This window comes from Yarrowia lipolytica, chromosome 1D (genome assembly GCF_001761485.1).
Source record: "Yarrowia lipolytica chromosome 1D, complete sequence".
Lineage (NCBI taxonomy): Eukaryota > Fungi > Ascomycota > Dipodascomycetes > Dipodascales > Yarrowia > Yarrowia lipolytica.
This window is the reverse complement of record NC_090773.1, coordinates 3,230,153-3,257,644: the sequence shown is the minus strand read 5'-3', so window position 1 is coordinate 3,257,644 and position 27,492 is coordinate 3,230,153. Positions and strand designations below refer to the sequence as shown.

Below are 27,492 nucleotides of genomic sequence, written 5' to 3'. Positions count from 1 at the left end.
ACAGTACACACAGTACAATACCGAGCGCATATATGTGTGTGTACCCCACGACATTTGAAGGAGATGACGGCAAGTTGAAACTGCTTTTTGACACAGGATGCAGATCTTTCCGAGCGCTGGAGTCTTCTAAGCTCTGTCATCTGCTGAGTTCAATTGCACTCTCCACTGAACTCCACTGAACGGATTGTTTCCCCACGTATCAATCAAAGCAGTCTGATAACCGACAGTCTGGTCAATTGTGACCCCCACGATTGGCTCCATGCCCCACATTGTTGCAGTAGCCGGGAAATTGGCGCGTTTGAGGGCCTAGGCCGTTGTGCCTCACATATTGCTGTGGGAACGTCTCCAGAAAAGGCCACAGTTGAGAACATGCCAAAAGGGAAACAAGTACGAAGAAAACTAGTACGGGGAAAACAAGTACGATGAAAGCTGCAAAAATTCTTCGTTTCTTCCAACTTCTCTGGTCCCCTTCTCGGCTCAATTTCCCCCAGCATGTCTCTTCGCGCTAACAGGTGGGGAAGACTATCAGCCACACTACGATAGCAGTACCCCATCTTGACCCCCACTTGTTGAGCCATCTGGGGAGTACGAAGATGTTGATTCCCGAAGGCATTACTATAAACGGTTCAACGTCCTGGCCTCGCAATCCCCTCATCCCCTCCTCCTCTTCCCTTTGGCCTGAATCGGCTCAAGTCGCAACACTCCACCCCCCATTTGCAGATACAGATACTCGCTGAAAAAAGACACTAGAAGTAATGTCGCTTGGCGATGAAAATCGCTAGATTTGCCCTACCCCTCTTTCAGAAGGTATATAGAGACGACACGATTAGTCTGGAGCATTCCAATAGCCCATAAACAGGAAGACTCCTTCCAATGACCCAGTCGTACGACGTCGGAAACTTGCCGCCTCCAGATCTGTCCTGGAGAAGCGTCAAAAGGTACCTGGCCAGTCGCGTGACGACTCTGAAACCTCAACCGCTGTCCGACTCCCAGAAACGTCTCCTTAATCCAATCCCCACGCTCCGTCTGCTCACCTTCAAACAATGGATGTTCGTGCTGGTGGCCTTCTGGGGCTGGACGTGGGACGCATTCGACTTCTTTTCAGTGTCGCTGGTGGCTTCGGAGATTGCAGAAACACTCCAGGTTTCCGTCACAGACATCACGTGGGGCATCACCCTGGTGCTGATGCTCAGATCCATCGGAGCGGTGGTGTTTGGAGTGCTGAGTGATAAATACGGCCGAAAGTGGCCCTTCATCTCTAACCTGGTGCTGTTTATCGTGCTGGAGCTCGGAACGGGCTTCGTCACCACCTACAAGCAGTTTCTCGCCGTCCGAGCCCTGTTTGGAATCGCCATGGGCGGGATCTACGGCATGGCAGCAGCCACCGCGCTGGAGGATTGTCCGGTCGATGCCAGAGGCCTCGTCTCAGGAATCCTTCAGGAAGGATACGCCCTGGGGTACTTGCTGTGTGTGGTCTTCACCCGAGCTCTCGTCTACACAACTCCCCACGGCTGGCGATCTCTTTTCTGGTTCGGTGCCGGCCCCCCAGTCCTCATCATCATCTTCCGAATGGCCCTGCCCGAAACTGACACCTATATCCAGTCCAAGCACAATGAAGCGGTGCTGGATACGGGCAAAAACTTTTTTGTCGGTCTCAAAACGACTTTCAGCACCTATTGGCTCACGTTCATCTACCTGGTGATTCTCATGTCCGGATTCAACTTCATGTCCCATGGCTCCCAGGACCTGTACCCCACGCGGCTCAAAAACCAGCTGGAGTTCTCGCCCGACGCCTCCACCGTCACCAACTGCGTCGCCAACCTCGGAGCCATCGCCGGAGGAATCTTTATGGGTCACATTTCCTCGTTTGCCGGCAGACGGCTGTGCATCATGATTTCGTGCGTCGTGGGAGGCGCTCTCATCTATCCCTGGGCGTTTGTCTCCAGTAACGCCGGAATCAACGCCGGCGTCTTCTTTCTGCAATTTTGTGTCGCTGGAGCCTGGGGAATCATCCCCATCCATCTCACCGAGCTCGCTCCTCCAGCCCTGCGGTCTTCGCTCGTGGGTCTGGCCTACCAGCTGGGCAATCTGGCCTCCTCGGCGTCCTCCACCATCGAGGCGAAAATTGGAGAGCGGTTTCCGCTGACTGACGCTCACGGCAACGCCCGGCCAGGAGTCTACGACTACAGTCTGGTCATGGCGATTCTCATGGGCTGCGTCTTCTTTTTTGTGCTGGTGTGCACATTCCTGGGCCCCGAAAACAGAAACGCGGAGATGGTGGTCGGAGAGCTCGTAGGCCCTGAGACCAAGCTGGTCGAAGACGAGGCGATGGAGGTCTACGGAGAGCGGCGTTCCGAACAGACCACTGTTGGAAGTGTTCATTAGGCAGGTATTAGATTTATATGAGTAGACGAATACGAGTAACGAATACGAGTACAGTAGACAAAAGAAACGGAGCAATGTCTCCAGCACACATTTCGGAGTTGAACATGTGGATAGACGTTCCGTAAGTCACCTACAACTACAATACACAGCATCTCACTTTGCCCACTACACTTGCAGCGCTGCACTGCTGGTTAATACAACTTCTAATACTTTATACTGTCTTCGACAGCCCACAGTCGTCGTCCTGTGATGCAGTGTGCTCGCTCAATCACGAACTTGTGTTCATTTTGCCCGGTGCGCTCACACACTAGTCAAGAATATGAACAAAAGTCTTCTCCTTGTTCTCCAGCTGCGACACATCATGCTGGAAGGTGTTGACTCGGTAGGGTCGAATCAGCTTGAACATGAGATCGGGCAGCTCCATGGGGGTCAGGTCCAGATCGTTGAAGGTCTTAGCAGAAGGATCAATCTTCTGGCTCAGGAACTGTCGCTCGACCTGGTCGGGGGAGTAGGTGGGCCACCAGATGGCCTGGGTGGCCTTGGTGTAAGCCTGGTACAGAGCCTTGGGCAGCTCAATGTGTCGTACCTCCTTTCGCAGGGTCTCGGAAACCATGTCAATGATCTGCTTCTGGGTGAACTTTTGGGGGCCGTACAGCTCAAAGGTCTGGGCAACGGTGGAGTCGTCGAAGCAGATTCGCTCGAGAGCGGCAGCCACGTCAATCACGTGCACGGGGTTGGAGGTCTCCTGGAACTTGTTGGCGGACACCAGACAGGGCGATCGGGCCATTCGGTCCAGGAACCACTTGTCCTCCCGTCCAAACATGGGGGCCGGTCGCACAATGGTGGCCCAGGGCACAATGTCCTTGGTGACCTGCTCGCCCAGACCCTTGGTGTGGTTGAACTCGGAGGGCGAGTCAATCTCGGCGTTGAACGCAGACACGTGGATGTATCGAGCAATGTTGTGTTTCTTGACTGCCTCTGCGATTCGTCGGGCTCCCTCAACGTGCACGTCGTAGTAGTTGAAGTTCTTGGTCTCGTACTCCCGGCCAATCAGGTTGACCACAATGTCCGAGTGACGCACCGCCTCGTCGATGGACTCCAGGTTTCGCAGGTCCATTTCCAAAAAGTTGACCACGCCCAGGTCTCCGGTCACCTTGAGATGTCGCTTGGCCATCTCCTCTCGGTACGGCACCACCACCGTGGTTCCATGCTTGGCCAGCTTGGCAGTCAGGTAGCTGCCCAGGAAGCCGTTGGCTCCAAACACGGTCGCGGTGTAGCCGGTTCGAGACGACCGGCCACCGGTACCCTTGGCAATCAGAGTCTTGCCGGACCGGGTGATGTTGACGTCCTGGGCCAGGTTCTCGAACGAGTTCATGAACCGCACGGAGGTGGTGATGGCCTTGAGAGGCTTCACAGCACGGGTAGTTCGCAGCATTGTGTGGTTGTGATGTTAGTGAACAGCTGCTGCGGTGGTGAGTGAAGAGGTGGTGCATATTGGGACAATGTGCGGGTTGTGATTGGCCCGAGGGTTGGGACTTTGCTTAGTAAGCGAGAGAAAAAATATCCCCCTGCTACGCAGGCTACCAGGTGGAGACGGCGGTGATTGGCTGGGGTTTTGTGGACTTGTCCAACTGGGGAGGGCTTTGAAAATGTCGTCGTTTTTTCGTTTTTTCGTTTTTTTCCGCCACATTTTCGTTCTCCTATGGTCCCCCCTTGGTTTGGGTTTGATTTTACATGTCCTCCGATTGGATGAACAGTGTGGGAGGTTGCAAGGCTAAACGGGAATGGGGAAACACTTAACCGATTGGTCTGACTTCTGGGAGAGGATTGAGAGGTTGGTAAACGTCGGAGTTTTACTCTTCCGATCTGGAGCTTTCGATTGGTGTACTTTTTCGAGCATCGTATCGGACCCAAATGTTCACGTATAGTTGGTAGGTGAACGTATATCTGGTACTGTACCGAGGAGTCCGACTCCAACAGAGCTCTTGGATTATTGTGTTGGGCTGTTGGGCATTGAGTGGATGAGTGAAAGCACAGAAATATGTTTGGTATGGAGGTGTTTTGGTTGATTCACTGTCTCTCAATCGGTCCTAATCGTGGCTCTCGGGTTCCAGACATTACTTAATGTTTTGTGAGCAAGTCAACTAATAGTCAGTAACTGGGGAAGAAGCAAAAGTTGTCAGTCCAGCCCAAACGCCCCAAAGTGTTTTCAAAGTGTTTCCAAAGTGTTTCCAGTTGATAGGGTCAGACATGGTCCAACTGTCAACATCTCTTTCTCTCCCTACCTGAACGATACCCGATCTCTAGACAAACTAGTTCCAAAGGCTGTTCACCTTGGAGACCTGCTGCGGTTATCAGTTCGACTTGGCGTGAAAACTATTACTTCCTGCGGGCCAGACTGGTTAGATACACGGCATCTTTCTGAACTCGAGAGCTGGACAAGTCTTCTGTCCCCACTCGGTGACGAGGTCCGAGAGTCCGTGGTAGCCCGCCTAGAACACTGCTAAACGTCACCAGATTGCCGTTTACGACCGTGAATGATGAGCGAAATACAAGTGGACTTGAACATTGGGTATAACCTCATCAGAGGTTCTTCCGATACCTAAGACCACTTGTAAATTGTACTTTCGTCCTGCCTCTGTCCACTGTGTCATCTGCCAGTTAGATGTCGAACGACCAGAACACCCAGATATCCCCTTCCTGTGGGACTATCAGGGATAAAACTTGATCAATCAACTCTTTGTGGTTGCTTCAACCTAGTAATCTGCTCTTACAATTGACATCTGAATCATTGGCTTCCTTGTATACGCTCATCTGAGACCAAACGTCATGTTGCTTACAGGTTCAGAATCAGTAGTCTCAGCAACTAACAAGTAGTACCATTATATCCGCCACGTTTCCCCGGTCATTTTTGTATATATATTGGGTAAATTGGTCTCAGTAGAACCACACGTGACATGTAGACTCCATGGACACGTGACATGTAGACTGGTGTAGACTATAGGACACTCACAGTTGTGTGGAAGGTACTGTACTACCGTATTATTGCCTGACCAGTTCCTCACATGAAGATGAGAGGAACCCGATTGGTCGTAGACGAAATTTCCATCTTGTAGACAGTTTTCTCTATTGATCTAGAATCTCTTTCTGGTGTTACTATCGGACGTGGTGTCCCTAGAAGTGACTTGTCGCTAATACTAAAGGTCTTCAGCAGTAATTAGACGCCAGGAAGAGGTTCCACAGAAAGACACAAAAAGACACAAAAAGACACAAAAACATCCTCCAATCTTACGTAACATACTCCATCCTGGTCTCGTTTTCCTCCTATGAGATTTTGTCCTGTGCACTGGGTGCGTCTAAGATGCAGGTTATGCACATTTTCAGCTCCTCTTAATTTTTTCCGGTGATACGTATATTTTTTCAGTACTGTACATTTCACCATGACTGAACAGGACGACAAGGCGCTGAAGCTGGCCAAGAAGGAGGCCAAGGAGGCCAAGGAGGCCAAGGAGGCTAAGAAGGAGAAGAAGGAGAAGAAGGAGAAGAAGGAGAAGAAGGAGAAGGAAAAGTCCAAGAAGCGATCGGCTGAAGATGATGATGTCAAGGAGATCAAGAAGGCCAAGAAGGACAAGGAGGAAAAGAAGGAAAAGAAGGACAAGAAGGAAAAGAAGGAAAAGAAGGAAAAGAAGGAAAAGAAGGAGAAAAAAGAAAAGAAAGAAAAGAAGGAAAAGAAGGAAAAGAAGGAAAAGAAGGAAAAGAAGGAAAAGAAGGAAAAGAAGGAAAAGAAGGAAAAGAAGGACACTGAAAAGGAAAACACTCCATCTCTCGCCTCCCCCGCATTCCTCGCCTCCCCCGCAGCAACCTCAACCCCAAAAACCATAGCCGTGGATGGCCTGGACTCCGCCCAACAAAACAAGTTCCTGCGACTGATGGGAGCCTCCAAAAACAAGGTGACCGTCACCACCAACTCCACCTCAGACCACTCCCAGAGAGAAAAAGATCTGATGAAACAATTCAACCAGGGCGTGAATCTCAAGACGGGTGGAAAGAAAGCCGGTATCGGAAAATAGAAGGAGATGCCGCGTACAGTACAATAGCCCCAAGTACAAGTACGAATACGAGTTGTACTACAGACAGTGCTGAACTGTACCGAAATATCACGTGACATCATTCGCACGTGCAAGTAAAACATAGAAAATATATTTATATTGAGGAATGTTGCCCGAGATGACTGTATTGGGCTCCATGGAAGTGTAGTAGTGCAGAGCGGATCTTGGTTTCGACTGTAGGGAGGGAAGTTGCATCATAACTTCACGTAAAATGCTCAGATTTTACTTTTAAAACGTCTAAAAGGTGTATTAACTTGCGCTGATCATTTTTTATGTCGCATTTATATCCCACAATTCTTCACTATCTATGCCTCGCAAGTTGTCTCATCTTCCTAAACAGTTCAACTACAGAATGGTTGGATTAGTTGACATATAGTTAAAAACAAAAGTTGGCTGGGGGTCTCAATCTGATGTTCCCGACAAGATGGAGAGGGGGTAACTGTTCCTTTCGATAGCCCAGATATAAGTTTCTAACAAATCTCAAACAAAATATACCTGTGGCAATACATATATTCGGATATTTGAGCAATTTTGATTTTTACTGCAAGTATATTTTGTTAGATATTTATTAGACTTTTCATGGTGTTCAAACAACCATTCTTGAGCGAATCTTGGAAACTTGGTGCTAAGACTCTCCAGTTCGAACCCCATCTCTTCATTGAAGTATACGCTCGCAATCTCGTTGCGTGAGTTGCCTCAACCTGGAGTGTAGCTGTAGTTGGATGTTTACTAGCGCACATCCGCCACGAGTATCCACAACCCGTACCATACTCGTACTGGTTCCTACTTCCACTACAACCAATACAAGTATGCATAATTATTATAGTGTACAGATATTGTCAGGTCTCGTTCAGTCAATCAGTCGGTTAGAAAAGACCAAAGAGTTTGAGAATCTCGAAAAGAGCTCCTCCGCAGACAACGAAGATGAGAACCACTGGGTTAGTAAGATGGTAGAGGGAATTCGATGGGATAACAGGGCTGAGGTCCATGAGATGAGCAGAGAATCAGAATCAAGCGAGAACCAGAATCAAGCGAGAATCAGAATCAAGCGAGAATCAGAATCAGAATCAGAATCAGAATCAGGTGAGAATCGGAATGAAATGAGAATCTTTAGGTCATGTAACACGCATGGCTCGCCCACGTGATCAGCTATGTAAAGACCGTTCTGTTGTGTGCTGTGTACCAACGGTCTGCTGTTTTTACTGTCGTATGAACCCCAGACGGTTATCTTTGAGGTCGGTCACCTTATCGGGCGCGTTACAGGTCAGTGGGCTCATCGTCAGGACTCACAGTCAAATTGCACTGAAACGGGGTTGTGTCACCAGAACCCAAAACGCGACATCTACAACCTGACACCTGGACGTGATATCCAGAACCTGACGAACAATCTGCCACAGACGGTCGAGGCAGTTGCGGGGCTCTGCCCCACTGGCACTCGCGTCTCAGGTATGGAATCTTCTCCTAGTGATGACACGTGACACACTGGTTACCGGGGCAAGCATCTCTCACGCCCAGAGTCCTCTCAGGTCCAGAGATGACACCGTGACACAACTGGCTCCCGGGCACACAATCTCTCACACCCAGAGTCCTCTCAGAAGCCCTCGCTGACACTCAGGCTCCAATGTACTCACACAACCACGACTTTGAAATCGGCAGCGTCGGTCTCTCGACCTTTTCCTCGGGCCGGGGCTTGCCCATTTTCTTTTCCTGCTTGGCGGCAAACTTGGCGTTGGCCCGCTTCTGGGCCGGGGTCTGTCGAGTCTTGTTCACGACCATTGGTGGGCTGTTTGGAGATGGTTCGAAGGAAGGGATACTTGTTCGCCGCACGTGTCCTGATCTCTCACCTGGGGAATTAAAGTTTGCATATTTCAGGTAGGGTTAGCGAGACACGACAGCGTGTTCGGCACATGGAAGAGTGGATTTATTTGGAAAAGTTGGAAAATTGAGGGGAAAGCAAAGGGGGAGAAATTCAAGGGAAACTTTGAAAAACATGGATAATTGAATCTCGCAAGTCTTCGAGTTTCACACAAGTCCGTCATCCTTCTGCTGCCAACAGAGTGCAGTGCCCGCAATTGGCGGCTAATTGAGCTGCGCAGGAAGCAGCCATGTCATCACTTGGTGTCACACGGCTCCGCAAGCAGCCATGTCGCCACTTGGTGCGATACGAGTATTAACCCCTTGATCGAGTCGTCTAGACCTCGTATGGATCCCATGGTCGAATGGTCTGCACCTCTCCCGGGCTTTCGTGAACCCCTTGGACCTCCTGGACCTCTTTCCCCGTAGTCACACCTGACTCCAAGTGTCGCTGCTCTGACTAGAAGAGAAGAACTTGAAGAACTTGAAAAAGAACTTGAAAAAGAACTTGAAGAAGAACTTGCACCGATGGAATCTCTCTCTCTAGCGGAACTTCCAGCCCCTTCTCTCGCCAGAAACGCGAAACGACATCTGACCGTTCTCTAATAAACAGTTCCATGTATTGTTGGTAGCTAGGACATGAGTAATGTCCGGTAAAGATGCAAGACAATTGCGAGAAAACTATAGGTGGAGATCTCACTTTTCTGGCTGTGTTTCTGAGTACTCTGATATTTCTGATACGTACGTGTGACCGAGTCATAATAATAACAGCCAAAATCGGTCCAAAAAAGTCCGGATCTGAAAAAGGGTGTTTTATCGTGATCATCTTGGCTTATGATTCGACTTCTGGCGTCAATTGTTTCCTGGAAATGCCAGAAACAGAGACAAATGAGCATTCAGACGGACCATTGTTACTTGACCTTTTTAGATGAGTCCAACTATTAAAAGACACTCTCAACAAATCCAGATAAAAAGAAAAAAACAGCAATAACCAGTCCGTACACGAAACTAATCACACCTTTCGTCTAGGAGAACATATGATCTCCATATTCTACTCTCGTATTCTACTCTCCAGATGCCGCATTATCATTACTGTATTCATATATAAGTACAAAGAGACGACAGACTAACAACCCATCAAGCCCGTTTCCTGATGTTTCGCTAACCCGCATCAGTACCGCCCTGAGCAGTCACCTCCACATCATACCTCTTGTCCTCGTCGCCGGTAAACACGTCTTCCGTGGTGACCACTCCTCCCGAGCCCGAGCAGTCGGACACCACGTCCCATGGCGACCACACGACTCCCACGGCCCAGGGATCAAAGCTGGCTCCCTGAGGGAAAGGAGCGGCCGCTTTTCCGTTGGAATAGTCGATATTCGAGAGATTGCGTTTCTTGGCCAGCACCAGTGCCTCGTTGAAGGCTGTGAGGTAGATTGCTCCGGCCAACACGTCGTCATGTTGCAGGTTAGGGTTGTGCTCGATGGAAATGCCTCTTTCGGCAGCAGTTCGGGTCGCCTCGATGCACAGAAAGTTGCCAATCTCCCAAATGCGGTATGCACGAACCATCTTGTCCTTCTTGTCTTCCTTGGCGGCCCATTCGCCCTCAAAGATCTCCGAAACCGTCAAGTTGGCTGCCAGACACACCTCCCGCACCAGCTGGTAGAAAAACTCGGTGTAGATGATGTTGACCTGGTCGTCGATGGACCCTCCAATCTGCTTGAAGTACTTGGAGATGGCGTGGAGTCGGTTTTTCGACCACACAATCTTCTCAATCAACGAAGAGGCATTGTTGGCTGATTTGTTGGACACCACCGACGAAAACAGCTTGCCCCGGTACTTGGCGGCGTAGCCTTCCGCACGGACCATGAAAATTGTTCCCAGAGCCTTGAGAACGTCCACGGCAAACGGAATGCGGAAATACGGCTTCAGCTTCTTCACAATGGAGTCGGTGAACTGTGGGGAGAAGCCCTCGGTGGGGAAGACCCCGGTTTCCTGCTCCAATTTGCCTGCCTTTTGCAGCTTGATGTTGTCATCTCCTTCCAGATCCACGTCCAACAGCTGCTGGACAATCAGCTGCGCCGCATCTTGCACGTTGATGGCGCCCGTGATATCAAACTCGTGTGACCGGTTCTTTTCCTTCTGCAGCGTCTCGTTTCCCTGCCACGCGTTGCGCCGCATCAACTCCATCGTCTTGTCCGTGATTCCTTCCGTGGTAATGTGATTGTACGTGTCTGTGAACGGGAAGGACCGCCGCAGCTCCTGGATCCAGTACAGAATCGGCACCGGGCCGGTGAAGATCTCCAGCTGCGGTACGCCAAAACACTGCACGAAGAAATCCACCGCATCCTGGAGCTCGGGCCCGACGCGCGCAAAAAACTCGGGCGAGTCGCCGCTCGTCTCATAGAACTCGCGGTGTTTACGCAGAATCTGAAAGGCGTCCGAAACCGAGTAAAAGTAGTCGTAATTGTTGCCCAAAAGAGTCGTCAGAAACTGCAGAGACCGCGTGCGATACGCCTGCTCGATCTGACCAATCGTAGCGTCCTCCTGGACGTCCAGAACCTGGTATAGAATCAGTTTGGGCATGGTTGAAGAGGAAGAGAAAGTGAGGGTGATCCGGCTGGCATTTTAGTGCCAACTTTGGTACTGTGGTCAACTTTAATGATGTCAGAGTGCATGAAATAGGAGAGATGTAGATATCTCGCTGATTAATACTCCGAATGGTATTCTGAAACAGCCATTGAACTCCCACATTGTCTCTACATCCAGTCATGTTGATAAATATCTCACAAATCCTCCTATTTACGCCCCAAGCAGACCGCTCTCCGCCCATCTCCCACCAAAAGCTAAATGGAAACCAAAAAATAGCAAACATGGGGTACTCGGAATATCGACGGGAAAAATCGACGAAAATCGGTGAAAATGTTAAAAAATCCATAAAAATGGGAATCGCCTTTGCTGCCATCTAAATAGCACCTGTTATTTTCTTCGTTAGTCAAAATCCCGTTTTCCGACACATTTCTGTGCCCCGCCATCAACCAGATCTACGTGCATCGGAGCAGTACAAGCAATGAGCGGACAGGAACAGGGCGGAAAAAAGCAGTAAAAACGGGGAAAAAACGGGGGAAAATGGGATAAAACGGGGGAAACGTCCATACAATCATAAAATGACAGGTCATATGATCACTACCATCTCCTCCGATTCTCGCTTATCCCCCCTCTCTCTTGGACTCGTGTCAACCTCCACCTCTCTGCAATGTTTTTTTCTGTGAGGTCAAAACCTTTCTTTTTTTGATTCCTTAATGGGTCTGCACCCATGAGCACACAAAATATAGAAAGACGCCACCTCACGCTACAGACACCCTGGGAAAACCCGATCGTTGCATTTGATTCAACGGACCCCTGTTGCACTCCAAAGTGGCTCCATTTTCTCTCCAAACCGCCAGACGAACAAACGGCCCGCTATCTCCCCAAGCCACTCCCAAACATTCTCCACAGATATCATGCATGCCACACAAACAGGAAAGAAGGGTTCTCAACAGGGAAACGAGAGCTGAAAGAGAGACGGGTTGTTTCACCGGTGCATTTGACATGTGCACTGCCTCCGAGAAAATCAAGGGCAGGCTAGAACATGACTTGTTGCGGTAAAAGTCGCAGTATTGTGCGAGTATAAAGATCGGATGGAAATTTATACTCGTACCGTGGGAACAATCAGGCTTTGGTTGACTGTACTCGCTCGTACTCGTGCATCTGTCGTACATCTGTCGTACTACCGCAGATCTACGTACAGCCGCGAGAAAGACTGGCAGAGTCTGAGCTAAGAGTGGCAAAAGCGGGATAGAAGTTGTTATCGATCTGACAACCATGTTCACTAGCCGTGCACTCCAGCCCTACTGTACCGCCATAGGAGCTGCTCCCTGGTCTTACCTTGTTGTTTGCTTGAGTAAGCAGTCAGAAGAGCAGTGGCGTCGGTATCGTAACAAGGCTGCCAAGGGGGCAGGAGTGAAGCTTAGGTTGATACGGAGAGATGTACGTAGTGATCTGAGGTGTGAAGTCCTCGCTATCAACACAGACACCGGACGAGACTCGGCTCAAGTGAAGTAGTGGTTGAACAAGTGACTTTGTATGTCCGCAAAGGTGGCATACTATGGTCGTAGCTGCGTGGGGACTTGACATCAGCATCAGACGCATAAACAATCACACCTCAGTCAAAATACTCTCTGGAGACAGTTTGGAGACAAAACATGATTGCAATCTCTGATTTGAGTGGAATGGGCAATTGTGCGAGCACGAGCGCGTTTGAGCCACTTGGAGGGTATTTGCGCAACCCAATGCAGATTTGGAGACAGAACCTGATTCCGTCCTCTGGTTTGACTGTATAGTTTGGGGAGAGTGGTAGGGCGACAGGCAGACGGGATGCAGGCTGTGTGACATCGTCTGTGTCAGTGTATATGTCGCTTTCGTTTGGAGTGAGGTGTGAGAAGAAGAGTTGGGCTAGAGGGCGTTTGGAGTAAAGTGTCAGCGTCAGAATGCACTCACTGTATAAGTGACAAGAGTAATACCGGGTTTGTAAATATAGACCGAATATTGGAAAAGTGATGTGGAAACTGCTGTTGGAATTGCGAGAGGACTGTTGTGCACTTTTCGCCGACTCGATATCTCTAAAACTGGGTGAATTGAAGATCGTTAGGTGACGGTTTACTAAATAACCCCAAGTAAATAATTAAAGTCAAGTAAAGAGTCAAGTAAAAGTCAAGTAAAGTCAAGTAAAAGTCAAGTAAAGTCAAGTAAAGTCAAGTAAAGTCAAAGTAAAGTCAAGTAAAGTCAATTAAAGTCAGTAAAAATAGTTCAAACATTACCACAATAGACAATCACTCATCAATAAATCACTATATACATATATACACTTAATTGGCGCACAAGAAGCACTTCAATAGACTGCCTTGTGGTCAGAAACTGTCGTTCAAACAGTCATATGATGTAGTCGATCGGCTGCTCGCTACAATCAAAGCTCCACGGTGACCGGCTTTGTATCTCTCTTGGGATACCGTCTTTCCTTTTCCCTGTTGAAGAAGTCCTGGTCCTGCTGGTGTCTACTTTTGGGCACCTCGGCGCCGTCTTTCTGCTCTTCGAACGCCTGAGCAATATCTCCAAAAATGTCGTCCGGCAGTTCTCCAGGTACTCCCTGAGGCTGAGGACCTCCAGCAGTAGCGTTTCTGCCCTTTCCGACCTGAACATAATCGGCGTTATCAAACTCGGAAATATGTCTTCCTTCAACTTGAACAAAGCCGGAATCGGCCAGTTTGCTGAGAGCCGGGTCTTCTCGGCCGCCGTCCAGCGAAAAGGTATCTCTGTGTCGTTCTCCCTCGGTCGCAGCGGTCTCCAGAAACTCGTATTCGGGGACACTCACATACTTCAACTTGTCGGCCACTCCGGGAGCCAGATTGTAGTCTCTAGTGATGTCTGTTTCGCCAGCCTTTTGCGACTCGAGAATTCCGGAGATGGTGGCCGGGTTCAGGAGCGTTCGGGGCTTGCTAAAGTCCCCAGACTCGGCCTCAGCGGCCTCATCCAGGGCCTCGCGAGCCTTCAGAGCCTCCAAAACAGGATTGCTCTTGCTGTATTGGACCTCAGACTCGGTCAGTTTGACGGCCCCGAGATCCATGAGCTGCCGCGCGAAATCTCGGTCCCCGCCGTCCCTGACAATGTCCTCGTTCTTGGTCTGCGAAGCCATGGGCATGGGAGCCGGTTGCGACCGATTGGGGTCGGCCGTCTCTTGGCGAATGTGCTGATGTTTGGTTTTCACGGACAGATCGATGGCGCGCTTGCCGGCCTCGGCTGCGGGCTGGAAACGCTTCGCCTTACTTGCGGAAGAGCCCATGGTGGTTGTGGAGGTCGAGGAGGTTGTTGATCAGACTGTGATCTGGACAGTGGTGATCTGGAAATGATGGGAGTGAATGTGTTTGTGGGTTCGATTCGAGGTTGGGGGCATTTTGGAGAATAATGAATACTGTCTGGAATGAGCTGGGAGCAGGCTTAATTTGATCATACTGGTTTGAATAGAGAAACTGTTAATTTATCAGACAAATTTGACCACTATTAGACATTCTATAAGACACGTTTAAGACCGGTGGCGAATGAGAAATCATTGAATCTGCCCAAGCTATAGTAAAACAATATCAAATTGAGAAAATAATGATATGATTGGAATGGTGGCGTTTGTGGTTGACCATTGGTACTAGTTTTAGTCTTAGTTTTTATTGATTTAATCGGACTTTCAGACTAGTTCAAGCAACGATCACTTATTGTCTCCTATGCTCAGAGTCTCTATACAAGCACTTAGCTAGCCATGGGGAAGAGCTACAAGAAAATGGAGTTCACCATTGGATTTCTCTTGATCTAAGCTATCCACTGATTCTATTACTTTTTCTACATTTTCAAAATTACTCATTTTACGAACAGTATGAGGTCTGAATTGAGAATGGGTTTAATGAGCGTTCTAGTTGAGCTGAAACATACTAGAAGATACCAATGGACTCCTCTTCCTTCCAGAAATCCATTTCAACCACCCGTTTTTCCTCAATATCTCTTGCGATGTCCATTTTCGCCAACTAAGCAACTGTTCAGGTGGTTGCACGTCTATCTCGGGTTCTACCGGGTCAAAATTTGATTAAGAAAATACACTTAGACTGTTTCATGTTGTATCTATTCTTTCAAATGGTTCAATTTCTCGCTCTCTTCAAGTTCGCATGTTGCAAGTAATGTCGTGCTCAAACTCGAACTGACGAGGTTTCGATTTTTCTTGAAAATATATATATATATATATTTAAAGTTATCCTCTAATTTTTTTTCCAAACCTTATCTCAATAAATTCTACCTGGAATCTATCCCTATCTCACAGCCTACTACATACCACACTTCAGCACGAAAATGTCCGACAGTGAGGTTGAATACGACATTGCGGGGTCTTTGAATCCGGGGGTGGATTCGGAAGACGACTATTCGTCCGGATCAGAGTCCGACAGCGAGATTCCCGACATTATTGAGGACAGTGAAGATGAGACCGGGCCCCAGCAGGGCGAACCGGGCACCATGACTTTCCCCAATCTGGAACTGTCCGATGACGATGACGACGACGACGATGACGACGAGGGCAGAAAGAAGAAGAAGAAAAAGACGGACGACTCGGTGGAAAGCTACTTTGGAGCACCGCAAACGGGCAAAAAAAGCTCGGGCAGTTTTGCTGGTCTGGGTTTGTCGCAGTTGGTGCTTAAAAATATTGCACGAAAGGGGTTCAAGCAGCCGACGCCGATCCAGCGAAAGACGATTCCGCTGGTTCTGGAGGGCAAAGACGTGGTGGGAATGGCCCGAACCGGAAGTGGCAAGACAGCGGCGTTTGTGCTGCCCATGTTGGAGAAGCTCAAGGTCCACAGCGCCAAGGTGGGCGCGCGGGCGGTGATTCTGTCGCCGTCACGTGAGCTAGCGCTGCAGACGCTCAAGGTGGTCAAGGACTTTTCTGCCGGCACCGATCTGCGTCTGGCCATGTTGGTTGGAGGCGATTCGCTGGAGGAGCAGTTCAAAATGATGATGTCCAATCCAGACATTATTATCGCCACCCCAGGCCGGTTTCTGCATCTCAAGGTGGAGATGGAGCTGTCGTTGGCGTCGGTGGAGTACATTTGTTTCGACGAGGCCGACCGGCTGTTCGAGCTGGGTTTTGGTGAGCAGATGAACGAGCTGTTAGCGTCGTTGCCCAGCAACAGACAGACTCTGCTGTTTTCCGCCACGCTTCCCAAGACGCTGGTGGAGTTTGCCAAGGCTGGTCTTCACGACCCGATTCTGGTTCGTCTGGATGCCGAGACCAAGTTGCCAGAGCATTTGGAAATGACGTTTTTTGCCGTCAAGGAGAACCAGCGAGACGCCTGCTTGGCCTTCATTCTCAAGGAGGTGATCCAGATGCCGTTTGCAACGCCGGAGCAGCTCAAAGAGCTCGAGCGACTGGATGAACGGGCCATTGACGACGGAGAACGGGATGAGGACCGGAAACAAAAACGGCCCAAGTTCAAGAAAGAACGGCTGCCCCCTGCGCACCAATTGCCCTCGGAAAAGTCGACCATCGTCTTCTGTCCCACCAAGCATCATGTGGAGTATGTCATTGTCTTGCTTCAAACTCTGGGGTACGCGGTTTCGTACATTTACGGCACGTTGGACCAGCATGCTCGTAAGAACCAGCTGTATCGGTTCCGCACGGGCAAAACGTCTATCTTGGTGGTCACTGATGTGGCTGCGCGAGGTATTGATGTGCCTGTTCTGGCCAATGTTATCAATTATTCGCTTCCTCCGTCCCCCAAGGTGTTTATCCATCGTGTGGGTCGAACAGCTCGAGCCGGCAACCGCGGATGGGCTTATTCCATCATCAAGGACAACGACATTCCGTATCTGTTGGATCTGGAGGTGTTTTTGGGCCGCAAGCTACTGACTCCTCGGTTGTTCAAGCAACAGAATCCCGACCCTTCGGCCGAGCCCGATTACGTCAACACTCTGACAATTGGAGCTCCTCCGCGCCAGGCGCTCGAAATCCACGGCGAGGAGCTCGCCCAGATGGTCAAGGACTCGTACGAGCTGCAGCAGCTGTCGGAGGTTGCGGTCAAGGGCGAGCGAATGTACAACAAGACCAAGGGAAGTGCTTCTCAGGAGTCGGCCAAGCGGTCAAAGCAGATTATGGCACTGGGATGGGACGACCATCATCTCATGTTTGGCGAGGATGGCGAGTCTGCCAAGGACGCGTTGTTGGCACGATTGGGCCAGAAGCGCATTCGAGAAACGGTGTTTGAGTTCCGCAAGAGCAAAACCACCTCTGGCGCCGAGATGATGGCCACTCGTCGGGCCCAGCTGGCTCCGATCCAGCGCCGGGCCGCGGAAAAGCGTGCCATTCAGGAAAAGGAGCGGCTGGCGGGTCTGGTTCATTCGCAGGATGCGGAGATTGCCCGGTCTACCGAGGAAGATATGGCTACCGAGGCGGATCTCACCGGGTTCACTACGGAGGAGGATCTTCGGGCGGCCAAGAAGGCGCAAAAGTCCAAGAAGCGCTCCTTCAGAGACTCGGAGAACTTCATGTCCCACTACGCACCCACCAACGACGATAAGGGCTATGCTGTGGGCAACTTTGCCGGGGCTGCGTCCAATGCCACGTTTGATCTCATCAACGACGGCTCGGAAATGCAGCAGAAACAGGGCATGAAGTGGGACAAGAAGAAGGGTAAGTTCATCAACGCGGGCTCGGAGGGTGGCAAGAAGTTCATTCGAGGTGAGGGAGGCCAGCGAATCGCCGCGTCGTTCCGGTCGGGCCGATTCGATAAGTGGAAGGCCGCCCACAAGGTCGGCAATCTCAAGGTTGGCGCTCTGGAGGAGTCTGGGCCTGCCACTAAGCGGGTTTTGTCTGCGCGAGAGTTCAAACACAACAAAAACGAAGCCCCCAAACGAGCCGACAAGTACCGAGACGATTTCCACAAGCAAAAGACCAAGGTCGCCGCTGCCAAGGAAGACGGACGAATCCAGAAACCCCAGCCCAAGAGCGAGCTCAAGTCCACCGCCGATGTTCGAAAGAGCCGAATCCTGGCCGAGAAGCGCAAGCAGAAGAATGCCCGGCCGAGTCGGGGTGGCAGGGGTGGAGGTCGTGGAGGTCGTGGAGGAGGTCGTGGAGGGCGTTAAGAGGAGTCTTCGGAGGATTGGGGTTGATCGAGGAGGTCGCTGGTTAGGTGGTTTTTTGTTTGGTCACGTGAAAAGTCACGTGGGTCTTCTGGAGGGCGTCGTTTAGTGACTCTTTTGGGGACTTCTATGATGAGTGTTTGACCTCACATGTCCTCATGCTCGCAGTTGATCTCACATGTACATCTGACACCACCACCACCACCAACCACCAATCTCGACTCGCCGAAGTTTCTACACACTCTTGAAGAACAAACCCACCCATCTACTACCATGTCACGAGAACATTTTGTTTCGTCTCCGTTCCATCTCCTCATCACGAGACTGGAATATTTCCGAGCCACGGCCCATTGCACTATAGAAAATAAAACTAGAATATCACGTTTATAAAAAAAACCCAGAATTGTTCTCAAGTAATTCCCAACAAATGACCAAGTAACGTTGACTTCGATAGGATAAGAAATGCTCCACAACTCGAGATTTTGTATGATAAAAATTACCAGAAATATCATTTTTGTCATCAAATCCTTCATTATCTATCGTCTGGTATCCTTTTTGTGGCTTCAGCATCTCTGGAACACCAAATTACATACATACCCCCAGTGCACTTCAACTATTTCTCAACTATTTCCCAACTATTCCAAACCTGATTCCATACTGACTTGAACTCCTGCGTGTCCAAATCCATGATATAGCTGCGCGTGCTAAGTTTCGACTCTCGACCGCACGTCATTTCTCCTCCAGTAAAAATAAGTCTCCGGCAACGTGATATTCGCCTTGGTGGGACAACGCGGAAAAAGAGGAAAAAAGAGAAAAAATTAGCAAAAAAGAGAAAAAGCCGGTGCACGAAAATGAATCACGTGATTGGGTAATCGCTGGTGTTATAAGGTGACACTCTCTAAAGGCTGTACTTTTAGTTCTATATTTTTTTGTTTGTATTTTATATTTTATATTTTATATTTTTTTTATATTTTATTATTTTATATTTCTACTTCTATTCAGCCGTCTTGTTATGTTCTTTTTGTAGATCCAACTTTACAGTCAGGAGAACCATTCCCAGCACGTGTTGAAGGAGAAATTGGTGGTCTTTTTGAGCCTTGGGTCTTTTTTGGGTCTTTTTTGGGTCTTTTTCGAGTCTTTTGGGGGTATTTTGGGGGCCATACTTCGGTCTTTTTTTGGGCCATTTTTCGGTAACTTCTTGTCCCCTTGGCAATATAAAATTGCCCAATTACGTTTTTACTCATCTGAAACGTCGCGTGAAGAGTTGCACGAAGAAATTCTTCTGGTATGGGGTTGTTTTTTTTTTTTTCCTTTTTTTTTTTTTTTTTCTACGGCGGTGTTGGAGGAATAAATTTTGTAATGAATAAAAAAAAATTATATATATATATAAAAACTCATAGACAATCACACCCTCGCTTAGCGGAAAATACGACCGTGTTCCCCCGCCGGGGGCTCCATTTTGAGACCCCAAACGCCCTCATAGACCCACTTGTGGCCCCTGTGAAGACGCCTGCAAGTAGTCCCAAAAATGAACCAAAACAACATCGAGGAGATTTGGGAAGGCAGTAGACAGAGCAAGGAAGGTTGGAGGTGATCGGGAAAAATCGAAAATAAATACTACTGACTCCAGAGACGTTATTTGCGCTGTTAAAATATACCTGTTTCTACTAAGTCAGATTCTACAGTTGTTTTTTTCTCGCCATCGCCCAATTCAAATAAACTTAACCCGCGGTTCAGGACACGCTTGGAACATGCCACAAATCGGCCGGCCAGGCCCCAGAAGTCACGTGACACGTTGGCGGGGCAAATGTGTGTGTTTTTGTTTTTGTTTTTGTTTTTTTCGTTCTGATTTCAGCCATTTTCCCCTTCTTTCCCGATTTTCCCCTTCTTTCCCAATTTTCGCTCAATTGAATCGTCACCTATTCCCTCGGTTCAAGAGCAAGAATGAATCACCATTGCACTAGACGCTAATTAAACTTTCAACAAAGTTCAAAGAAACCCAAGTAAATAAACATAAATAAAAGATGAGAAAATAATTCAAATGAAACAATTCAACCATTTAACGTTGCTATTTGCCGCATTTTTGTGGCATTTCCCTACCGTAGAGCACATGATGTACCCCAAACATGATGGCCCCTCGCTCTCTCTCCCAACCTCCCCCACATATCACGTGATTTTCTGACCCCTTCTGATTTTCATCTCTCTCCAGCAACTCTAAGCGAAAAATATTCATTTAAGTTCGCAAATTGACAAGGTTTCAGTATGATCCAAAAATAAGTTTTCAGTAGACTTTCTCATACACTTTCACATAAACTTTATGTTCAAACCTTAACAAGTCCCAACTTATATACATCATGGCCCCCACCAAATCTCTTCTTCTTCCTTAAACGGTCTTCATCCCTCTCTTACGGAAAGTGACGACGACAAAACTGATGGCGTTGGATTAATCTCAGACTCCACAAAGCGACCTTCCTCTCTCCTCCAGCTGCAAACAGTACCGGAAACAGTACCTAGAAGACCCCAAGTCTTCTAGCCACAGAAACGGAAACAGAAACAGGGAATATCACTATTACCACTTCGACCGAAAAAAATCAAAAAAATCTCAAAAAAATTACAAAAATTGGAACAAATTGGAACAAATTGGAACAAATATCTTCTTCTTTTTCCGACCTTTCGACCAACGACTTGCGACTTTCGACTCGACAAAACCCTTGAAACGACCAACGAATTCGCTCCGATGACTCACTTCACCCCTTATGTCATCCCCTCACCTCCCCAGACGCCAGTCTACGTCAAGGACCACCTCGACGTCCTGAGCATGGACATGGACCCGCTTAATCTGTGGGAGAAAGACACCGCCCGTGTCGTCTACGAGGAAGAGGTAGCGGGTCACGTAACCGGCGCGTTTGCCGACGCAACTGTGCCTGGTCACGTGATTTCCTCCTGCCGGGCTCCGTTCTGCGGCAGCCCCTGCTCTGTGTGTACAGAGTGCTGTTGTGACGTGTGCAGTCACGACATTGATGGGGTTCCTCGTGACAGAGGCAGTGTAGCTGGTGACGGCCACACGAGCTCTGTTACCTGCGACCCCGGCCCCGGGTCGGCCCCGGGTGCACACTCGTGGGAAGATGTGGACGTGGAACCGCTCAACCTTGCGCTCGCTAACACGTGCGGCAAGGCGTCGGTGGCGTTTGCGCTTCCCTCGGGCTGCGACGCGTCGTCCTATGACTCGGACGACGAGTCGCTTATGGACTCGATCATGCTGGACAGCTCCCACGAGACCTACACGCCTTCCAACTTCTTGGGCATGCCCCGGGACGCTGAGAAGATGGGTAGCGATCAGGTTCACAGTGTGCATTTTGGCGAGGCGACCTTTGTGTCGCCCAAGCGAAGTGCGCACGAGAATCTGGAAAAGATTTCGATGGGGTTGTCCAGGCTGCAAATGTGCTGAACTGGTTCGAACTTGTTCGAACGGGTTTAGTTGTTGACTGGTTGATTACAAGTAGCAGACTGATTGAATGTTTGATGGTTAGCGGTTTAAGGGTTGAATGGTTTAACTGTTCATCTGTCAACTTTGATTGTCATCATCATCAGTCAGCTGCTTTGTTCGTACCTGTCGATCCAGATGCTCTTGCGAGTACTGTATGGGTGCGTGGATGGTGAGAGTTGTTCGAAGAGCCGTTTAGTCGGCTTGTCGTCGACTCACGCCAACGTCGCGCCTGTTATGTAGTTCTATTACATAGTTGTCCGTACAAGTAGGCTTACATAAGACATAGACGTAGCGTAATATATGCTGGTGGGCGAGCACAAGAGGTGCTCCGACGCTGGCTAGGTTGTTTAATGGTTTGTTTTGTAGTTTTTTTGTAGCGATTTTGCGCGATGTCGAAAAGAAAATGTGTTTTTTGGGAGGTTCTGACTGGCGGTTTTTGGTGGAGCGTTAGTTCTTCTTATGTGAGGATCGAGCTGGTAGGTGGTTGTTTGAGGTGGTCTTTTTGGGCGTTTTTTGGGCGTTTTTCGAAAACATCTGTATGGAGACTTTTGTCCCGTTTCTTATGAGAAATACATTCCAGTTTCAGTCGTTTCAGTCGTTCCAGGAGGGCCCATAATCGTGGTTCTACAGTCAAGTTTTGTCAGAGGCAGCACAAATTTGAAATGTGTTTTGAGACTGTTTCAAGAGAATGAAAAGGGAAATGGCTATATTTAGGTCCAAAAATCAGATGTCTTTTCGATTTTTCCAATTGGGGAAATATTCGTGGTTCTGGAATGTTTCCTGGGGCTACAGCACCACTGTTTGATCCGTCTGGGGCTTACACAACCACCATTTGACACTTGTGATTACTCAGCTGATTCCGTTGAGCTCGTCCAGTTATGTTGGATATTGGCAGTTTTAGACCCGAGATAATGAGTCTAGTGGCCGTTGTAGTATATTGGATAATGTGACAGTTATTGAAGTGCTAGAGAGAAGCTTTTATGATACATTGGGGTTATTTTCACGTGCTAATTCGATTGGAGGGGCGTTTGGCGAAGAACCAATATTAGCTGCTCTATGTACTGTTATTATGTAATGGTAATGTTGATTCAATGAAGTCCATCTGGTGAGACTGGAAGCCAGCAGCTAAACTGACACCCAGGCTGACGACTTGGAAACATGTCACCTGAAAAGTACGGTACTGGAATTGAGATGTTCAGAATTTGGCGCCTGTTTGATTTCCTTTGAGTCTGAGTCATTCGGGCAAGTTTGGCTGAGTATTCGGGCAAGTATTGGTTAAGTATTTGGGCAATTATTTGTTAAATTAATGCATGGAATACTTGAAAAAAACTTCGCAGGGACGAGCATCATGTTGCTTTTTTCAACAGAAGAAAAAGAAGAAGGAAAACAAGTAGCTGAAAAACCCCACATGATCTGCCGTTTAATAGACTGTCTGGTTGGTTCAGCCGTTTTTGTGACTGTTGATAAGTAATCATGGAAAGTGCAAGAGGCGTAGGCATCAGTTTATTCCTGATGTATTCCTGATGTAGCTAGTCTGATGACATGAAAAGTACATTTTTGAAACCTGCGCAACCAGAGCTTTCCATTAAGACTACTTTTGGCGAGATCGAGCAACATATGAGCAGGTCGAATTGGGCTTGTGGTGATCTGAGATGACCCCATGAGCTTTGACAAGTAAGCCTACGGAAGAACCCTTCTCCCTCTAACCAGTCTCTTGTTGGTACTGCTCCTACTCCGTGCCTACTCCAACCTGAGACGCTTCCTCCGTCACTTGGAGCTGACCTTTCTTCTAGTTCAGTCGGAGTACTGGATTCGACATCGGCACCTTCTGAAGTGCCTCGAAGACTTCTTTGCCACAGGTGGTTGATCCGGCCGACGATCGACGTTTCGAACGGAATCGTCAACTCATGTGAGGGAGCTGAAAACCGACTGAAACGAGAGATCAGGTCATGATCGAATTCCGCCAGGCCCATAATGCTCGAAGGTGGTTCCCCTAGACTCGCCGATACCAGTCGCCCACTGATTCTGCCATTGCGATCACAGATTCGAAGCCCTGGACCCACCAGGCTCTCGGAGATTCGAATTCCGTGTCTCCCCATTATATACTGAACTACTCCGTCCCCGTCCCAAGACACATCCCGAGCCAAAACAGTTTGCTGTCTCTTCGGTTGATCAGGTTGGACACTCTGGGTATGTACTGTACAGTTCAGATGGTGAGCATTGTATGGGTGCATCGCTACAGTTGGGGACGTACGGAACAATCACTCATACTCCTACTTGTACTCGTACTCACAGTCGAATATCAAAACATATCAATACAGTATATAATTTAGAGTCCTTCAGAAGCAGTAGAGAGATGAGACTGTTTTGATTAGCAGTAGAACAGAGTCACCATGTCACTCCAATTGCAGTCACGCCCACTCCTGCACACACTCTCGTGGCAAGCTCCTAGATCGAACGCCTTCGGGCCTACTCAATCTCCTCCTCCACAACATAGACCCATCCCTTTCCTCTCCTTCCTCCTCCCTGTTTCTCCACATATCTTATCTTCTTACCCTCGGCGTTTCTCGGTGTTTCCGGCTTGGGCTCCGGTTCCGGTGAAGGAGTCACCTCGAACTCGTCTCCGTCCTCCCCCTCATCATAGGCAGGTTCATAAACGGTGGCTGTTCTGGTTCGCCCAGTCCGTCGATGGCCTTGAGCGACGGCCTCCTCCTCCTTCAGCTCATACTCGTCCTCCGAGTCCTGAGGCGCCGCAAGCTGCTTGTAGTCCACCCGCTTGCCCCGAGTGCGACCTCGATTGGCACCAATCTTGCTCTTCTGGTACTCGTGGGCACGTGCAGCGGCGGCCTTTTTCGCCTGCTGAGCAACCACACGCTCCTCGGCCTCCCTGATGCGGTCACGCGACGACAGCGTTCGCGGAATCAGCTCCTCCAGCTTACCCAGCAGCCGTTTGTGCTGCGCCTCCAGCAGCGGCGTGTAGGACTTTGCAGAGTCTGCGGGACTCAGTTTGGGCATCTCCTCAATCAGCGTGGCCAAGTCTTCCGGCGACGACGCCACCGGCACCCACGAAACCACCGCCTTGTACGGGTTGGTTTGTCGATACAATCTCCATTGGGTGTCAAAGGCGCCTTCTGTGGCGGGGATGATTTTCCCATCTTCGTCCCAGTTAATGTCTCCGGAGCCGTCGGCCAGCCAATAGGTGTTTCTGGCGCAATCTTCGCCCAGAGGCAGCCACTGGAGCTCAGACAGAACTTTTCGGCCGGACACCTCGCGTTTGTCGGCAATCAACTTTTTGACCGCGTCCGACAGCGACAGAGCCGCCACCGTGGCCATTTTGAGCAACTGCAGGCGGCCGCGCCAGTCCATTGCCACCACGTCTCGGGACGCAAGCTTTCTGCTCCACCCGCACGGCAGGCTCATGGCGTCGATGGTCGACACGGAGCCCTGGGCCAGGGGCATGGTAGACCATGTTTCCAGGGCGTTGGAGTACTTGCCGACCTCGACGGGTTTTTTACGGTTCATCATGAGCGACATGACGCGGACGAGGTACGATTCCACCGCCAGCGAGAAGCCCTCTTCGGGCTGGATCCCGGCCTCAAACTCCTGGGGCGAGAGCGGGGGACACCAGCCGTCAAACAGGTCGGTGAACCGCGTGCGGAACATGACGCAGAAGGCAATGTCCGGGTGGTTCTGGATCGAGTCCTTGTCCAACTCGATTTGCGGTCCAGCGTTTTCCTCGTCGTGGTCTTCTTCCAGAGCCGGGAGAGACGGTTTTGTCTTCAGTCTGAGCTTCAATGGGGTTCCTGAGGACGCTGTGGTCTTGGGTGCGGTTTTGGACGGCGTGGAGGCCTTTTTGGACGGCGTGGTTGCTCTAGACTTGGAGTCGCCGTTGGTGGAGGAGAAAAAAGTGGAGATTTTGCCGTCTTTTTTTGCCGACGATTTGGTCGTTTTGGCGGTTTTAGCGGGGGTTACGGTGGTGGGGGGCATGGTTGTAGTAGAGTCATTGTTCTGGACTGAGGAAGTCTTGTCATCCTTGTCATCTGGAACATTCTTCTCGTCACCTTTGTCGTCTGAAGACTGTGTGGACTCGGCGATTTCACTAGTAGCTACATCAGTCGACTCAGAATCAGTTACTTTTTGGCGCTTGGAGGGGGGTTCCACAATGTCGTCGGAGGTGGGAGTCGAGGTAGTTGCAGTATCCAAAGTCGCCGCAGCCGTAGCCGGAGTCGCCGGAGTCGCCAGAGTCGCTGCAGCCGCTGTAGCCGCCTCAGCGTCAGCCCCGGTCACCTCCGATTTGTCATCAGACTTGGTCCCAGTGTTGGAGCTGGACCTGGTTTTGCCAGCCTTTGTCGCTGACTCATCTACCGCCGACTCATCTACCGCCGACTCATCTGCCGCCAACTCAGACGGCGGATGATCAACTTCGCCCGTAGCCACATCGCCCATGGTCACATCGCCATCAGGGTCTGCGGTCGCTGAAGTTGCACGGGCGGGCACGTGATCGTGGTGCTCACGCGAGTCGCCGTTGACTCCGCTGACGCTCACGCCGTTGGTTTCGCCGTTCGATTCGCCGCTCGTTTCGCCGCTCATTGGTGGAGAAGAAAAATAGTCGGGCTTGGTCTCGGTCGATTCTGGTCAATCAATTCAATTCACGAAACGCGTCAAACCTAAATTAGTATACGTACAATTAGACGAGGTGGTGGGAGACGAGCGATTGCAGGGATTGTAGAGATTGGAGAGCCTTGGCCGGTTTGGAGCGGTGGGTCCGTGGTCACGTGGGGTAAGGTATGGGGTGATCACGTGATGTGTGATGCGCGGCTCTGCCATCGTTTGCAAGACTTGGGTCACGCGATGAACTGGGCCTACTTCTCAATTCTCTCCCTGGAGTTGTGTCTGGTACGAGTAGGTGTCAGACAGTAGTGTATTTATGGCACTTGTAGCACTTGTAGCACTTGTAGCACTTGTAGCACCTGTAGCAATGATACAAGAGTAACTGGCGACCATAGCTCCTTCTTGTGTGGTCGCTCGGGCGTCGTGGCTAGTGCCATAGGGGAAACGGGGCCATTTGGAGCCCTTCAGAGGGCATGATTGAGTCACTGGATTCCCGTGGGTTTCTTGAACTTATCTGGATTGGTATGGCTGCTCGCAATTAGTCTGAAGAGCTCCGGGTCTGCTCTGAGGGACTTGTAGTCTGTTCAGAGCAGTGCAGAAACATCTCAGAATTGGTCCGAAGAGCTTGAGGTCTGCTCTGACCTGCTCTTGGCACTAGGAACCATTTTGAACCACCCTAAGCCCCCCTGGCCCGGTTTGGACGATCTCTGTCTCATTAAGAACCACCCAAAGCCGCCCTAGTGGTTCCGAATTGCTCCAGACCAGCTTTAGATGGCTTCAACCTGCTCAAGACCGCTCTAGACAGCTTCAGACTGCTCAGAACCCTTCTCCTCTCATCCTCTTCCCCCATCCTCCCCCATCCTTCTCTCACTCAATTCACTCACTGTACTTGATCAACTTGTGTTGCCGCGGAAATGGAGCTGTTTGTCACTGGGCTGTTTGTGTTGTTTGTGTCGTCTCGGTTGTCTCCGTTGTCTCTTGTCACCGAGCTGTCTGTCGTCTTGGTCCAACAGTCGACTTGTCCAGAGTTATGCTACAGTAGTGCCAACGTCGATGATTATGGAGTCCGGATTATCGTTTGGACAAGACATGTGGGAACGTGGCGACTCCTTTTCCCACGTGATATTTTGCTAGTGTTGCCGTTCATACGACCCATCACGTGTTCCCATGACTCTACTCATAACCAGTACAAGTCGTATCCCCCCGCCCTCCTACTACTCTCCCCGCCTCCACTACTTCGCCTCAGCCAACCCCATGGCACCGCCAATCTCACTCATAATCTCTCCACACCGGCCACTACAATACCCACTGCCATCTGCTCCCAGCTACAGCACCTACCACCTG

The 27,492-nt window shown here is 49.8% G+C and overlaps 13 protein-coding genes across 13 annotated transcripts; 5 read left to right on the top strand and 8 right to left on the bottom strand.

The window, feature by feature from the left end:
• Positions 1-873: 873 nt before the first annotated feature.
• Positions 874-2,385, top strand: YALI1_D32568g (uncharacterized protein; the record flags this gene model as incomplete). The annotated part of the gene is made up of 1 exon (XM_503239.3): positions 874-2,385. The coding sequence occupies one exon, from the start codon at positions 874-876 to the stop codon at positions 2,383-2,385; it is 1,512 nt and encodes a 503-aa protein (XP_503239.2).
• A 319-nt stretch (positions 2,386-2,704) lies between these two features.
• YALI1_D32550g (uncharacterized protein) lies at positions 2,705-3,865 on the top strand (the record flags this gene model as incomplete). Its single annotated transcript, XM_068282853.1, has 1 exon — positions 2,705-3,865. The coding sequence occupies one exon, from the start codon at positions 2,705-2,707 to the stop codon at positions 3,863-3,865; it is 1,161 nt and encodes a 386-aa protein (XP_068138954.1).
• Positions 3,866-5,825: 1,960 nt separating this feature from the next.
• Positions 5,826-6,455, top strand: YALI1_D32519g (uncharacterized protein; the record flags this gene model as incomplete). Its single annotated transcript, XM_503237.3, has 1 exon — positions 5,826-6,455. One exon carries the CDS (start codon positions 5,826-5,828, stop codon positions 6,453-6,455), a length of 630 nt encoding a protein of 209 aa, XP_503237.3.
• A 905-nt stretch (positions 6,456-7,360) lies between these two features.
• On the bottom strand, positions 7,361-8,270 carry YALI1_D32494g (uncharacterized protein; the record flags this gene model as incomplete). The annotated part of the gene is made up of 2 exons (XM_066094275.2): positions 7,361-7,428; positions 8,126-8,270. The coding sequence occupies 2 exons, from the start codon at positions 8,268-8,270 to the stop codon at positions 7,361-7,363; spliced, it is 213 nt and encodes a 70-aa protein (XP_065950347.1).
• Positions 8,271-8,605: 335 nt separating this feature from the next.
• On the bottom strand, positions 8,606-8,967 carry YALI1_D32487g (uncharacterized protein; the record flags this gene model as incomplete). The annotated part of the gene is made up of 2 exons (XM_068282852.1): positions 8,606-8,915; positions 8,960-8,967. The coding sequence occupies 2 exons, from the start codon at positions 8,965-8,967 to the stop codon at positions 8,606-8,608; spliced, it is 318 nt and encodes a 105-aa protein (XP_068138953.1).
• Positions 8,968-9,509: 542 nt separating this feature from the next.
• On the bottom strand, positions 9,510-10,931 carry YALI1_D32468g (uncharacterized protein; the record flags this gene model as incomplete). Its single annotated transcript, XM_503236.2, has 1 exon — positions 9,510-10,931. One exon carries the CDS (start codon positions 10,929-10,931, stop codon positions 9,510-9,512), a length of 1,422 nt encoding a protein of 473 aa, XP_503236.1.
• A 260-nt stretch (positions 10,932-11,191) lies between these two features.
• On the bottom strand, positions 11,192-11,524 carry YALI1_D32462g (uncharacterized protein; the record flags this gene model as incomplete). Its single annotated transcript, XM_068282851.1, has 2 exons — positions 11,192-11,389; positions 11,432-11,524. 2 exons carry the CDS (start codon positions 11,522-11,524, stop codon positions 11,192-11,194), a joined length of 291 nt encoding a protein of 96 aa, XP_068138952.1.
• A 168-nt stretch (positions 11,525-11,692) lies between these two features.
• YALI1_D32455g (uncharacterized protein) lies at positions 11,693-12,211 on the bottom strand (the record flags this gene model as incomplete). The annotated part of the gene is made up of 1 exon (XM_068282850.1): positions 11,693-12,211. One exon carries the CDS (start codon positions 12,209-12,211, stop codon positions 11,693-11,695), a length of 519 nt encoding a protein of 172 aa, XP_068138951.1.
• Positions 12,212-13,350: 1,139 nt separating this feature from the next.
• Positions 13,351-14,223, bottom strand: YALI1_D32435g (uncharacterized protein; the record flags this gene model as incomplete). The annotated part of the gene is made up of 1 exon (XM_503235.3): positions 13,351-14,223. The coding sequence occupies one exon, from the start codon at positions 14,221-14,223 to the stop codon at positions 13,351-13,353; it is 873 nt and encodes a 290-aa protein (XP_503235.1).
• A 1,049-nt stretch (positions 14,224-15,272) lies between these two features.
• YALI1_D32424g (uncharacterized protein) lies at positions 15,273-18,053 on the top strand (the record flags this gene model as incomplete). The annotated part of the gene is made up of 1 exon (XM_503234.3): positions 15,273-18,053. The coding sequence occupies one exon, from the start codon at positions 15,273-15,275 to the stop codon at positions 18,051-18,053; it is 2,781 nt and encodes a 926-aa protein (XP_503234.3).
• Positions 18,054-20,787: 2,734 nt separating this feature from the next.
• On the top strand, positions 20,788-21,498 carry YALI1_D32369g (uncharacterized protein; the record flags this gene model as incomplete). The annotated part of the gene is made up of 1 exon (XM_503233.3): positions 20,788-21,498. The coding sequence occupies one exon, from the start codon at positions 20,788-20,790 to the stop codon at positions 21,496-21,498; it is 711 nt and encodes a 236-aa protein (XP_503233.1).
• A 231-nt stretch (positions 21,499-21,729) lies between these two features.
• YALI1_D32342g (uncharacterized protein) lies at positions 21,730-23,510 on the bottom strand (the record flags this gene model as incomplete). Its single annotated transcript, XM_068282849.1, has 2 exons — positions 21,730-21,871; positions 23,320-23,510. The coding sequence occupies 2 exons, from the start codon at positions 23,508-23,510 to the stop codon at positions 21,730-21,732; spliced, it is 333 nt and encodes a 110-aa protein (XP_068138950.1).
• A 496-nt stretch (positions 23,511-24,006) lies between these two features.
• YALI1_D32316g (uncharacterized protein) lies at positions 24,007-26,127 on the bottom strand (the record flags this gene model as incomplete). Its single annotated transcript, XM_503232.3, has 1 exon — positions 24,007-26,127. One exon carries the CDS (start codon positions 26,125-26,127, stop codon positions 24,007-24,009), a length of 2,121 nt encoding a protein of 706 aa, XP_503232.1.
• Positions 26,128-27,492: the final 1,365 nt, after the last annotated feature.